Source organism: Sebastes umbrosus, chromosome 20 (genome assembly GCF_015220745.1).
Source record: "Sebastes umbrosus isolate fSebUmb1 chromosome 20, fSebUmb1.pri, whole genome shotgun sequence".
Lineage (NCBI taxonomy): Eukaryota > Metazoa > Chordata > Actinopteri > Perciformes > Sebastidae > Sebastes > Sebastes umbrosus.
Window position 1 is genome coordinate 19,973,408 of NC_051288.1, and position 14,996 is coordinate 19,988,403.

A 14,996-nucleotide genomic window follows, 5' to 3' on the forward strand; every position below is an offset into this window, starting at 1 on the left:
ATAAGAGTATTAAATACTTGACAAATCTCCCTTTAAGGTACATTTTGAACAGATAAAAAATTTGCGATTCATTTGAGATTAACTTTGGACAATCATGTGATTAATTGTGATTAAATATTTTAATCGATTGACAGCCCTAATTAAAAAAAGTTTTCTGAAATGTTATATTTAAATATGCAAATGAGGCATTATCTACACAGAAATGTACAGCTGCAAATAGAAAAAGTGTTGTAAAATAAACACCTAAATGTATATTTCTTATGGGTTTTTTTTCACTAGTCTGAATGAAGTCATGTTATGGAGGTAAAATAGTGCAAAATCTCTAAATTGACCAGTGCATGATGATGTCTCTCCAATGATTTTGAATCTCCTTATTCAGCCGGATTACTAGAAAATGTAATTTAAGATTATAAAAAAGATGGAAACCATATATTTTTATGTATTTCTGTTACATTATATGTAACTCTCTTTCTAGTTATGTAAAACCTGTGATAAAGACAAGGGAGGAGACATAAACTGTAGTGGTTCAACATGTCTGGATGGCGAATCCTACAGTGCCTCCATGTGGTGAAAGTTTAAAAAACATTTTCTTGACGCCTAAACTATCACTTCACAAATATTTGAACTCCTGAGAGAGCAATTAAGCTATTAGACTAGTCAGTAAATGCCTGAAAGAGAGAAAAGGGTGAAAACTACTGTGAGGAAGAGGAGGAGATAGTGGTGCGGTGTGGGAGCCGACGACACAGGGAGAAACAGAGTGACAGCTGAGGTGAGTCATGTCTATTTTTATTCAGCCGCATGTCTCTGTGGAAAACAGCTAAACAGACACGTTAAACATCTCTTGTTTCATATCGACAGATCAGAAATCTACTGTAAAAGGCTTCCCTTCATCGTGGCAGCTGTGCTCTATGAAACACTACAGAAAACAAAGCTGCAAAAAAAAAACAAAGACACTCATCAAACACAAATCCTTAGAATAAATATAACAGAGAGGGAATTACAGTAGCTACTTCAAATGTGTTAGTAAAGCAACTTTATACGATATTGCTGGATTGCAACAAGTACTGTAGGATGTTTACAGATTGTGAAGTTATGAGTCAAATCTGCACCTTTTATACCTCATCAGACATTGTTTCTGTTATGTCACTTGTGCTTTCCTTTTTCATCTTTTTTACCGTCCTCTCGTATCTCTCTCACAACCGTCTTGTCTTCTCACATCCTCTATTCTTCTTTTTTTATGTTTAAACTAGGGCTGTCAATCGATTAAAATATTTAACCGCGATTAACCGCGTGATTGTCCATAATTAATTACGAATAATCGCAAATTAATGGCACATTTTTATCTATTCAAAATGTACCTTAAAGGGAGATTAATACTCTTATCAACATGGGAGTGGCAAATATGCTTGCTTTATGCAAATGTATGTATATATTTATTACTGGAAATCAATTGACAACACAAAACAATGACAAATTCCTTCACGCTTCAAACTAGTATGACATGGTTGGTACCAATGGTTTCCTTAGGTTTTCTCATATGATTCCAGTATCTTTACTTAACTTTAAAACTGAGCCCGCTACAACCTCCGAAAGACAGAATAGCGGTCGGGTCCGCCGTCAGATTTTTAAGAGGTTAATCAAAAATCGAAAGTTGCGTCGTCGTTAAAATTAATTTGCGTTATTATCGGGTTAACTTCGACAGCCCTATAGTTTAAACTTCATCAATCAATACAATATTTACAGAACTTTATTTCTCCAGCATCTCTTTCTGTCCTTTCAATCTGTCGTTGATCTCCGTTTTTGTTTTAAAACTTTTCTCAGGTTTCCACACTACATTTTCCTTTGCAAAACACAGTGTTCCCTCTAACTACAGCCAAATGCGTTGGATAAATGAGTCAACAAGATTAAATGTAAGTGATAAAATGTGCTACATGGGTGGCCGATCCAAACAGATCTTGTGATAAAACGTGGCTGGTAAAACCCCAAAGCTGCAGCCCTGAATAACAACGTTACAATACTAAAAACACATGGACCTATTTAGAAAATGTGGCTCTATGTTCTCATAGCGCCATGGTTTATTACGTCCGGACCAGTCAGTGCATAGTGGATCCAGGGCGCCAGACGCAAGGCTGCAGACCCAGGTTGGAAGTGCTGAACCTGGGCCTGGGGACACTGTTAGGTAGAGTGCTGCTGGATGGCGGCCGAGAGGCCCCGGCGGGGCCGTGTGGACTCAGATTTGGGGCGCTCTTAAACTGCCTGTTGGCCTGCGCAGCGTTGGAGGGCTGAAGGTGGGAGAAAGTCGGGGACTGGAGTGGGTTTGAAGCAGCGGAGAAGGTGGGGAGCTGAGGGAGTGGGGCGGTGGGGGCAGGTGGGGGAGACAGAGGGGAGGTGGCCCACTGAGGTTGGTAGGCGTTGGGGCCAACTGTGGGTGGAGATGTGACATCAGAGCGCCACAGTGGTTCTCCAAGTGTCGTAGCCGATCGAGGTACAATAACTTTGAGAGCGGGCCCTGTGGATGTGGGTGGAGGCGTGGAGAAGCGCTTCACCTCGTATACTCGTGCTGTCTTCTGAGGACCACCTGCCATTCCTCCCTGATAGGTGGAGGTGTCCATGGGAACCCCACCGCCATAGCTGAACAAAGAAGAGTTGAGCTGGTAGGGCTGGTGGCTCATAATGTCCACAGACTTGAGGCCCGCTTTCTTCCCTTTAGATCCAGCTGGCCCCGACTTTGTCACCTCAGACTTCTTCTGGGCCTTCAGAGGGCAGGAGGGAGAGAGCAGGGGGTTGTAGCTGATGGGAGGAGGAGCACGGATGCTGGACGAGTATTTCCAGGTGGAAGGGAGAGAGGGCGTGGGCGAGGACTCCCTTGTCTGGGCGGGGGAGTACGGCGCTGCAGCGACAGATGGAGATCTCTCCACAACGTACCGATCCATCCTGTTCTGCCTGCGGGCAAACAGCTCACCTCCCTTCCCCGCCAGCTGTGGCACCTGAGGGGTTTGGGGTTTGGGAGCGACAGGAGGTGGTCTGGGTCTCCGCTGAGCCTGCATGAAGTTGCAGGCCTCCGCCCCCAGCCTCAGCCAGTCCTCCTCAGGCCCCGACTCATGTCCCGTCTCCCCACTGGGCACAGCTCCTGCAGGCTCGGCGCCCGGGGTTCTCACAAAGCGGTCGTCCATGTTCGTGATCATTGACAGCAAGTCCGGGTTCGGGGAAATATCTTTGTTCTGGACCGCGCAGAACATCGGCTTCTTTTTGCTGCGAAGACGGGCATCGTGCAGGATGCCGGTGCGAGCAGCGGGGACCGAGATGCGCTCCTCTCGTGTCGTCATTGAATCGGCGGCAGGAGCATGGGGTGGTGATGCAGTTGCCGTGGCAGCATAGGGGCCGGGAGTCGCTGCACCTGTCGCGTTGAAGTAGGGGTGGAGAGATGGAGATGGAGAAGGTTGCGTGGGAGGAAGAGGAGGAGGAGGATGGGTGGGCTGAAAGGAGACCTGAGTCAGATCAGGGGGATGTGGAGGGGAGATGGGAGAAGCAGACATGTAGGTGGAGGGAGGCGGGTAAATAGGAGCTGGAGGGGAAAAGGGTTGAGCAGGTGATGGACAGAACAGGGTGCTTTGAGCTGCAGGAGGAGAGAACGGGATGGAGGGGGAAGCATACGCTGCGGGCTGAGGGGAAAATGTGGGTGGATTTGCGGCGGGCTGGGAGAAAGGTGCCGAGGACAGCGAGGAGGGAGGCGAGTTAACAGAGGGGGGAGACGTGTTGCTGTGGTTATTTCTCGGAGGGATGTACAGAGAGGTGCTAGACACCGCTCTCCTTGCATCCGGCCCTGATGGTTGCCAAGTGGGTTGGATGGTCACCATGGAGACGGCCGCCACTGGTTTGGTCGTCATGGCCACGGCTGCGGGTTTGGGTTGGGGAGGGCGAAACATCACGGAGGTTACAGACGCACGAGAGGTCGGGCCTGGGGTGAAGGGGCGCGCAGTGCGGTTCAGATTACCTGGATTCAGTTGATGATCCGAGTCTGTCATCGAGCTCGGACTAGGATTGGGGTGTTGCCCATTTTGACTTGGCATCTGAGAGGGCGGGTTCAGAACAACGCTAGCCCGACTTACAGCTACCGGCCCCCCATTGGTGAGCGCAACAGCTGGAGGAGACATGTGTGCAGGGTGGTTACTGATTGGCTGCTTCGCAACGCCGCTCTCCAGCCTTGAGCCCTGATAGGCCGAGACCTCCACCCCTGGGCTTTGATTGACAGAGGTCACAAATCCTGGTGTCTGATAGGCTGAGATATCCAGGCCTGAGCTGTGATTGGCTGTGGGCGTTGTTGGAGTAGTTGGCGTGGTTGACGGGCAGGCAGAGCTTTTCCTGTCCAGCAGGTCTAGATAACCGCTGTCCCACGTTGGGTCATACGATGTTGAGAATCCCTCTTCATCAACTTCTGAGCCGCTCAGGATGGAGCTTCCTCCTTCCTCCTCCGTCTCCCCTCCTGTGTCTCCTTCTGTGTCCGCTCCTCTGTCTCCCTCAGCTTTGCCGAAGCAGGTCAGCGTGTACTTCTTGGCCCTCTGCCGGCGCTTCTTGAACATAAGCACCCCTTTCGAGTTGGGGTTGGGCGCATCAGTCAGCAAAGAAGCAATGGAGCGGCATTTAGTGCGAGCCTCTTTCACCTGTTTCTCCACCACGCTCTCCCCACGCTGCAACTCTGCAAGACAGGAAGAGAAAAGAGAAAGAGACCAAAATAAATGTGCTGAAGGAGAGAGGAAGCAAAGGGGAGAACCGGTAATGGGATTTCTGAGTGCATAACGAGGCACAGGCGACAAATAACGGAAACAACGGTGTGATAGCCCTCACCGACTGCGAGCAGTGGCTGATTTATACGGTATTATCACAGTGAGGAGCTGCTGTGAGGATTACCAGTGACAGACAGGAGTGTGTGTTGTGGATTTAGAACAAAGGATTCCTGCTGCTCTCCAGAGTTGAGTCACACACTCCGGGAAGTTTAGATCAGAGTGTCTCTCCTGCACAAATGCTTGTTTGTGCCTGTGTGTGTGTACGTCATGTTTATCTCTGCTAAGTCCAAGGCTATTTGAGCCTTTTTAGTATCTTGGCTCACCTCACATGAATATCCTCACCGCATAACTATAGTCTGATGCAGCATTGCGCATCCATATTCCATGATCCATGATCGTGGACCACTGTGTGTCAGTGAGTAATCGTGTGTAATTTAACTCTGCATCATTGTAAATGATCACTCCGAGATATAAATAAATATATGTAATGACATATAAATTTCATACCGTCAAGCTCACAGAGACATAAAACACACACACACACAATCCCAATAACAAACTTGATATTTCAGTTGTCGCAATGTTTACATATTTCTGCAAAGACTTGACATAAGCCGGTTCAAAGGAGGTTTAAACAGTCTACTGTGCGTCTCGAGTGGTGCAGGGAGCTAAATGCTAACACATCTTAGTTTAGCATATTAGCATTAGCACTAAACACAAACTGGTAGGACTGTCCTTGACTAAAGAAATTCTTAGTTGATAAACACTCAAACAATTTTGTCGATTAGTCGATTTAACAGTTTCTCCACAAAGAATCACATAAAAACACCACTTTAAATCTTGTGTATACCAGAGATGTGCTCAGAAGTTTCTTGGAAATAAGTCATTCAGCAGAAAAAAAGCAGAAAAATGACTAATTAACAAAAGAAAAATAGTCGACTTAAGACCAAAACAACCAATTAGTCGACTAACTGACTAGCAGGGAGCAGCCCCAGAGGCTGGTGAGAAGAATGTCATTAGTTTTGTAGGTATTTTGTCACAAACAAGTATTTGGTTTGACCCAATGATGGCAACTAACCTATAACAATTCATCCTGAGGGGAACATGAACCAAATTTTATGACAATCCTTCCAAAAGCTTTCAAGACGTTTCACTCCAAAACCACAAATATGAACCTCAAGGTGGCAAAAGACAAAAAAGTCAGGGGGTCACCAAGCTCATGAATGCACCAGATTTCCTCACTAGAGCCAAATACAACTAAGAATAATTTGTAACTTTTGTTCCATTATTTGTTATTTTTATTTGCTGTATCCGTCCCATTGTACGCGAGTGACATGCATCAAGTCCATTATAGTACAACAATGACAAATAACCTTGACATTTATGGTAAATGTTCTGAAATGGTGACATAGCATAGAAATTAATTAATTCCTCTTAATTTGAAAAACAACATTTCATTTCAAACGTTACTTCTAATGTGAGTGAATTTGTGTAAAAGGGTTTTAATGCGTCTTACCTGCGTACACGGTGTGTGGGACTGTATGTCCACCTACGTCTGAACCTGAACGAGATGTGAGGTCCCTCATCTCACAAGTGTGAGCGTGTGTGTGTGTGTCCTTAAACTCCCTCAGACCCTCCCTCCAAACACACCCTCACAGAGTCCGGTTCTGATCTGAGTCGGGAACCGTTTAGTCTTCCAGCTCTTCTCTCGGGGCACGGCCCATGTAAAGACCTTTGTCTGTGTCCCAAACCAACGCAATGATGTCAACCCACTATTCCTGTCTGTCTGACAGCCATCAAACACCTGTCAGGTCTCTGTCTCACACACACAGAGTGAGACACAAGGACGGGAGACCCCTCACCAGAGGATATTTAGACAGAAGTGTCATTCAGTGTGTGTGTGTGTGTGTTTATGTGTGTGTATGAGTTCATATAGCCAATTATAGTCTATAGAGGAAAGCTTGGTCATAAGTCTTAACTGATGTCCGTTCTCTAGTGCTAACACTTCACACCTAACAACCACTGCACACACAGACACAGCTCTATAGCAGCAGAACAATCACATATCCAAAGCCAAAGGCAACGTGTGTGTGTGCGTGTGTGTGTGTGTGTGTGTGTGTGTGTGTGTGTGTGTGTGTGTGTGTGCGTGTGTGTGTGTGTGTGTGTGTGTAACGTGAGAAAGGGCAGATCCCTGAACGCCTCAGTCATTATTCGTCCTATAGTAAAGCCCTAGCCTAAGTCATTCAGGCCTTCAGCCTCATTACTGCAACATTCGCTCATATATGAAGTCACAGCTCGGTCAGTGCATAGCTATTCAGCTCCATCAGCTGTGGTCATTACTGCCTTGTTGAACTAACCAGACAAGGCCGATAAAACTTTATTATGAGTTAAAGGAATAGTCCAACATTTCGTGAAATTTGATTTATTCGCTTTCTTGTTGAGAGTTCCCTTACGAAAAAGTATTACACTTCAAGTTTATTTTATGAAGTATACTTAAGTAAAGTTCATTTCCCAAGTATACTTTATGTAGTAAGTAGTAGTAGTAACCGAAAGATATTTAAACCTGCAGTAGGCAGAATGTTTTTTGGCAACATCGGGCAAAAAAATCCATAATAACCTTTCAGCATATTGTAATTCAAGTGTTCTGAGAGATAACTAGACTTCTGCACCTCCTCATGGCTCTGTTTTCAGGCTTTAAAAAAATCTAGCCGTTGACGGGAGACTTGTAGTACACTACAAGATGTTTCTGAAAACATTTGAGGTGAGAAATAGGCATTACAGTAACAGAATATTGATTCATATTTGATCAGCGCTGCCTAGTTTGACCGTTTGATCGGAGTTCGCGAGTGATTGACAGCTGCTCAGGGACGGCAAGGCTCCAGCTCGGCTCTGATTGGTTGTTTTCCTCAAGTCTGTGAAATCTTGCAGATGCCATTAGGAGCACCGGAGGACACAGAGATTGTTTTTTCAGATTACCTGTCTCATGCACTACTGTCAGGATATTAGTGACCGTTTTATAAAAATATTTTTTTTAATCATATTTGCTTCATTTCTACCCACTGCTGCTTTAATTTACAATAATATAAAGCAGAGAAAACAACAACATCCTCACATTAGAGAAGCTGGGGCCAGCAAATGATTGTCATTTCTCTTGATAGATTCCATTTTACTGGTATGTAGTCTACTGTGCACACGTGGCAAGAAAACCACACACACACACACAACTTGCACATATACATGCAAACACACACTCACACAGCACATATTCAGCTGTGTGGCCTGTAAGTCAGAGTCGCGTCCAGTCTGTCGATCAGAAGCTTCGGTGACTATAAATACAGCGAGTGAGGCAGATGCTCCGAATACTGACAGCAGAGATGTACTGCTGTTTCAGGGGACAGAAGAGGGGAGGAGTGGGGGAGGTGGAATACCTCTCCAGGTATCTGGTGTATCTCACCCCATCACCAGCAGCCTGGAAATGTAACTGGATGCTCCAGTTGTAGAAAATCACCACTAGAGGGTGATCTAGCTATTGATAAAACCACACAGCTGATTCTGAGACACAAAAGGAATCTTTGGAATTTAAATTAAAAAAAGCAAAAACACTGCGGTCAAGACAGAAATAGCTGCATCCCCATGAGAAACTAGAGCGGCTCCTGTGTTTGGTTAACAGCTGGTGTATCATCCTGATAGAATAAAAGGTTGAACCGGGCAAACTCACAGGCAAGATCCAAATTTAGCAACAGATATTGTTTGGAAATTTTGCAGTTGAAGTGATATACACACCAATGGCGTGCAGAATAAGATCATGGTAGCCTCTAACGTATCTGATTGAATGGTATTTTTTACATAAACCCCGTTGCTTGATTCCTCAAACAGGAGTGTTTGTGTTTTCTTTTGCTTTGGAGAATAAGCATTTTATAGGGCTGACTCTTACTACGAGTCGACTAATCGATGGTTTTGGTCTTAGTCGATTTCTTTAGTCGATTAGTCATTTTTTATGCTTTTTTCATGCTGAATGACTCATTTCCAAGAAACTTATGAGCACATCTGTGGTAAACTCAAGATTTAAAGTCTCACTTTTGTGTGATTCTTTGTGGAGAAACTCAGTTTTACAGATCTGTCGCTTAAATCATCAATTAGTGGACAAAATCATGTTAGTCGACTAAGAATTTCTCTGGTCGACGACAGCCCTAGCATTTTGCAATCATCCTTTAACTTATTCCACAATTTTATATTCCACACAAATATGGGCCGTATAACTGCATAACATGCAGGCTGGTATATGTGCATTATGTATTTAAGCACGTGTTATAACAGTATGTTTGTATGGTTTACTATTCTCACATTTTATGCATATACGACTTTGTATGTGTATTTCCCTTTTATTACTTTTTCTTTGTAAATCACTTTGTAATCTCTGGATTATTTACGTGTAACGGTGTGCTATAGTTTTTACTCACTGGCTTGCCGTGCTTTCTCCTTGTAGGTGGTGGAGAGCTCGTCGCTGACTGGGGTCAGCTGTGGTCCAACCATGGGCACCAGTTGTTTCCCAGAGCCCGACATCAGAGCCTCCTTCGCCCGCTCAGGAGACACGAGCGGCGGGCAGGTCATCCCGATGCAGGGCCCCCCCGCCTCCTGGAAGCCGCTGTCCACTTCGCCCTCCGCCTCCATCAAGCCCATGTCAGGGGTCGGCGTGAGCGTGCGAGGGGTCAGAGTGTGCGGGGTGTGTGCTGGAGTGATCCACTCGGTCTGGGGAGGCTGGTAGATGAGCTCTCTGCGAGGGACGCCAGGAAGACACTGACCTTCCCACTGCCCCTGCATGGAAACCCCTGCATCTGTGGCGCTCTCATACCTCAGAGGAAAGGCACAACACGACAAAGATTAGAGCGCTGCAGCGGGAGAAACCTCAGTATGATGTTGCAGCTTTTTGGAAAGACTGATAAAAGAAACCTTCTATGACAGAATACAGGAGGTCTCTTACCCGCTCATCTCTGACGTCTCCTCCTCCTCCTGGTTGTCATAGCGAGCAGGTGAGCGTGCGTGAGGAGGTGTACGGCGTGGGCGGCGTAGCGTCAGTGACTGTGTGTCTGCGTCGCTGTCTGTCTCTCCATAGTAAGCCTCGCTGTCTGGAGGGGACGTGATGCCCCTGGGTATCCCGGTGGGTGAGAGGATGGAGGAACGGTGGGAGGGCAAGGGGCCCGCGGGGGGGGACAGGACCCTCACGGAGGAGCAACCAGAGTAGGACGAGGAGTGGAATCCAGAAGGGGCTCTGGAGACACACGGATGATGACAAATTGTTAAAATGCTAAACATGCATCAGTTTGCTTCATATAACGACGACTGTGTGATGCTCTGACCTTTTGACCCTCAGGTTGAGTATGGCGCTCTCCCTGTCGATGAGGCTCATGGCCTGAGCATGACTGAGCTCTCCACACATATGGTCGCCAATGGCAACCAGCTCATCATGTTCCTTCAGTCCAGCTCTGCACGCTTTGCTGCGCCGGCGTACCTGCAGAGAGGAAATAACACACATTAGTACTTGAGTTAAAAGCACAGAAAATATACATATTTACATATGTTGTCTGTTTCCCCTTACGAAAAAGAAGTTTATTCAAGTGTGCTATTAAAGTTTAAATTAAAATAAGAGAGTATGCTTTCAGTTTACTTTTTATGCACTTATCAGAGATATATTTAACAATATTATACTCAAGTATCCTTAACTTATACCGACAAGTATACAGAAATGTCTAAGTATACTTGGCTTATATTGATAATAAGTACATTTGGCTAAATACTATAAGTTTCGAAGTAGTATTCGAAGGTATTCGAAGCTTTGCAGTGCAGCATGCTGACATGTTCTTCTGTCTCTCCATCTCCCCTGTTTCAGTGCCGCTGACGCCCTACTCTACTCACACACACCTCAACACGCAACAAACAGCGATATTCTGAATAATAAATAATGTTGTGGGAGTATTCCTTATTTCATGGGGTATTTGAGGATTTATACCTTATCATTACATACTTATATATATATATATGTATATATATATATACGTATATATATATATACGTATATATATATAAAAACGAAGAATTTTAATACTGATTTGGAGGTCGATTACCATGGCAATGATCAAACATTCATAGCATTCGGGTCAGCCCAAAGGTGCACCATATTTTTCTCGCAAGCCAATCAGAGCAGACTGGGCTTTTTCAGGGGGGGGGGCTTAAAGAGACAGGCGCTAAAACGGAGCGTTTCAGACAGAGGGTGAATACAGGTATATTCAGACAGATAGTATGAGGAAAATAATGTGTTTTTTTTAACATTAAAGCACGTAAACATGTTCTAGTAGAAACCCCAAATACAAGTATGAACCTGAAAATGAGCATGATATGTCCCCTTTAATGAAAGTTACATAAAAACTGAGGCGTTTACAGGGGTTTTAAACCATCTAAGTAGCCATATTATGGACAGTCATCCAGATTGTTACTTTAATGTACTTCCTGTAAAAGTCCTACAGATTGTATTAGTCAGTGAGAGCATTTTGTTGGTGAAATGGCCTTAAAGCTCTCCGACAACTCCTTCCCTGTATCAGAATAACTCGTGAGATCATGCAGCTGTTCCTGGAGGTCGCTAAGAGATGATGTCATAGTATCCTTCAGGACGTATGTCTGTGTGGGGGGTGGGCGAGTATTCTTGTCCGCTAGATTGCAGTTATAAGAAGCAGATAAGGCCCTCGACTGTCTCCTCACACACTAATACACACACACACACACACACACACACACACAGCTTATCACTGTAGAAATGTTGAGAGGAGGAAAGTGTGTTCACGCACCTACTTGGACTCTCTATCAGTATCTCTTGACCCAATAATCCCAGTGTGGCGTCACACAAACACATGCAAGGACAAGCTTGTACTTTCCCACTCACACACACACACACACACACACACACACACACACACACACACACACACACACACACCACAACACACACACAGCACATCATGAAAGAGGGGGTTTGAACAGCTGCATCACCGGTCTGGACCAGGGAGGGTGGATGCCTGTCTTTCAACATATGTTCCCCACATACCCAAAATAAAACCTCGCAGGAAAATCAACCACATTCCTAGACGGACGGAGAAAGACAGACGCTACTGTGTTGAGAAACAGAAAAATACAGGACAGGAAAGTGTACGAGTGTGTGTGTCTGAACATTAACGCGAGGTCTTTTTCCGTGCTCAGCTTCCAGCTCCTCTTAAATGAGCTATTCTGATCCTCTGTGCTCCGGGCTTATCTGAGGTATGCCCAATAACACACACTCCAACAAGAGGAAGCACACACTGATCAAACTCTCATCAAAGGTGACCTTATCTGCTCGAAAACCCCTGGATAAAGAGAGGCCTTTTGGTGCCAGAGCCGCTCCGCCTCCATTTTGAATCCGAGGTTATGACAGCTTTTGAGCGACCGGCCAACTCTTTCAACGTCAGTGTGTGAGCGAGGTCGCATTCCTCCTCTCCAGAATAGATTTTCTTATTAGAGACAACATTCTGAACTGTCAACAAAACATAAACACAGATGCAAAAAAAAGCTTTTGGAGAAGTGAAAAAAAAAAGAATAATCCCAGGGGGCTTAAAGTTGGATTAATATGTATGATAAATATGTGAGACGATGACAAATCTGAAACAAGTCCATTGTCGACTGCGTGTGTGTTCACAGTAGACACATTCATGTGCACACAGACATGCAATATGTGTGTGTAGTTGTGCATATATAAAATGGTAATAGCAAATGTATGCACACGTATGAACAGACTATATTAGTCTCGTATACTGTATGATCGCCATCAGGATGCAGTAATGAAATCCGAGTCAAGAGCAACCTCTATAAACATGAGTTCACGCTGTTCTTTGACCCACAAACCCAACTGAATCACAACAGGGGTGATTTAAAATGGTGCGGCCAAATGAGCATGAGCAATATAGTATATCGTGGAGGTACTGCTGTAGAGGGAAGAGTACTTGTGGTCAAAACTACTCAAGTAACAGAAGAAAAGTGAAATTTTTCGGAGAAATACAGTTCAAAATGTACCTTAAAGGGAGATTTGTCAAGTATTTAATACTCTTATCAACATGGTAGTGGGAAAATATGCTGCTTTATGCAAATATATGTATATATTTATTATTGGAAATCAATTAAAAACACAAAACAATGACAAATATTGTCCAGAAACCCTCACAGGTACTGCATTTAGCATGGCAAACTCAAGCCGCCCAACAGCCAACAACAGCTGTTAGTGTGTCAGTGTGCTGACTTGACTATGGCTTGCCCCAAACTGCATGTGATTATCATAAAGTGGGCATGTCTGTAAAGGGGAGACTCGTGGGTACCCATAGAATGCATTTTCATTCACATATCTGGAGGTCAGAGGTCAAGGGATCCATTTGAAAATGGCCATGCCAGTTTTTCCTTGCCAAAATTTAGCGCAAGTTTTGAGTGTTATTTAGCCTCCTTTGCGACAAGCTAGTATGACATGGATTCCTTGGGTTTTGTAGTTTCATATGATACCAGTATCTTCACTCTAGTTTTAAAACTGAGCCCGGTATAACCTCCAAACGATCGGTAGCGTTAAAGATATTAACACGTTATCTTTGACTTCGCCCATCAAACTAATCCCTCCCCCATTCAGTGATGCTCTCCAAAGCTTTTCAAAATCTAGCTGAGAACAAACTACAAGTGAAAGTACTTACTTGTTCATGAAAAAGCTAGACGATTACACTGCTAAGTGTACTTGTATTTAGTTTTTTTTTACCCCCTATAAATACCAGCAATACCTATAAGCACCAGAATCAAGAACAGAGCAAACCACAAGACCATCAAGGCCTCAGACAGCAATTAACAGCTGCAGTCTCTATTAAACCCGCCTACTCATGTTACCACCTTGGCAGTAAGTCTTTATACTGCACACACACACACACACACACATAGGCTCCACTGTACCTTGGCCACCTGTAGAGGTTTTTGCTGCTCTGCTCCTCCCTGCAGTCTGAAGCCCCACGGGGAACCTCCTGAGAGGGAGACCACTATCTCCTCGGCTACCATCCCAGCTCACAGCCTGCTGTGTGTGTGTGTGTGTGTGTGTGTGTGTGTGTGAGTGTAAGTGTGTATGAGTCGCTCTCCCCTTCTTCCGTTCAGTGCGAGTATCAATGAGTGAGCGTGAGGCTTCTGCCTCCCTGCTCCTCTCCGCGACCACGACAAAAATCACTCCACCCACGAGGAGACAGGGGGAGGCTGGCTTTCATCTGCTTACACAGGAATGCTGTGTCGGAGGGTGGGCACTCAGGAGTGTGTGTGTGTGTGTGTGTGTGTGTGTGTGTTCATCCTCTCTCGTATTCAACACTTGCCATGTCACTCTCAAGCACTCTGTACAGGACGGGATGCTTGCTGATATACCCTCCCGAAATAACCACCACTCCCTCTTTGACCCCCAGCTCAGCCGGTCTGGCCAGCACAGATTTGTCTTCATCCACCCACAGAAAGGGAGGTGTTCGCTTACGTGATAGCTGTCGACAAACACAATTTCACACAGAAAGTATTAAAAATATAGTTTACTAAATGAGGGGCAGGTTCCATGTTGGCAAGTGTTGGGTAAGATGATGAATACTGGCTCTCAGGCTACTGTTCATCAGCTCCGACACCTCCGATCTTGAAGAGGATTACAGATCAGCCAAAACGACTTGGCCCAACTTCAATCTGATCTTCTAATGAAACTCACGCCAGGCTTGTGATGAATAGTAATTCCAAATTGGACCTGATTGCAAAGGGAGTTGGGCCCAAATTTGGCCCATGTCCCATTAAGTTGGAGCAGTTTGTACACCCAAAACGTAGCCAAATTTGGCAGCCATGTATTGGCCCAGAATGGCTCACATTTGGTGCTGACGCTTTGGCCCAATTCAGATGTCCACCTCTTGTCACATTATAATTATTTGATAGATGACTGGGAGGATCACCATATGATATTGGCTCTTAGTCCAAGGGCAAGTTAAAGGTGCTATTGTGACATTCAGCCACTACAGCGGCTCCAGAATCTATGAAGAACTTGGTACTCTAGTAAACAATTTAGTCATAAAGGTTGTATTATGAATACTGATGCATAAGCATGGTAAACGAGACGGGGGGTCGACATCGTCACAGGTCCCTCGCACTGAG

At 45.0% G+C, this 14,996-nt stretch overlaps 1 protein-coding gene across 1 annotated transcript; it reads right to left on the reverse strand.

The window, feature by feature from the left end:
• Nucleotides 1-1,741: 1,741 nt before the first annotated feature.
• Nucleotides 1,742-14,101, reverse strand: synpo2lb (synaptopodin 2-like b). Its single transcript, XM_037755149.1, has 5 exons — nucleotides 13,788-14,101; nucleotides 10,142-10,293; nucleotides 9,766-10,053; nucleotides 9,245-9,636; nucleotides 1,742-4,696 (listed from the first exon to the last, which is right to left on the reverse strand). The coding sequence occupies exons 1-5, from the start codon at nucleotides 13,887-13,889 to the stop codon at nucleotides 2,094-2,096; spliced, it is 3,537 nt and encodes a 1,178-aa protein (XP_037611077.1). The 5' UTR covers nucleotides 13,890-14,101; the 3' UTR covers nucleotides 1,742-2,093.
• Between the last annotated feature and the right edge of the window lie 895 nt (nucleotides 14,102-14,996).

Bases quoted from the DNA above. Each gene is read 5' to 3' on its own strand.
- synpo2lb (XM_037755149.1), bottom strand. From the start codon at position 13,889: ATGGTAGCCGAGGAGATAGTGGTCTCCCTCTCAGGAGGTTCCCCGTGG. The intron at 10,294-13,787 runs GTACAGTGGAGC...TCCTCTCTGCAG, and splicing joins AACCTCTACAGGTGGCCAAG to GTACGCCGGCGCAGCAAAGC. The intron at 4,697-9,244 runs GTGAGTAAAAAC...CCTGTCTTGCAG, and splicing joins GGAGAAAGCACGGCAAGCCA to AGTTGCAGCGTGGGGAGAGC.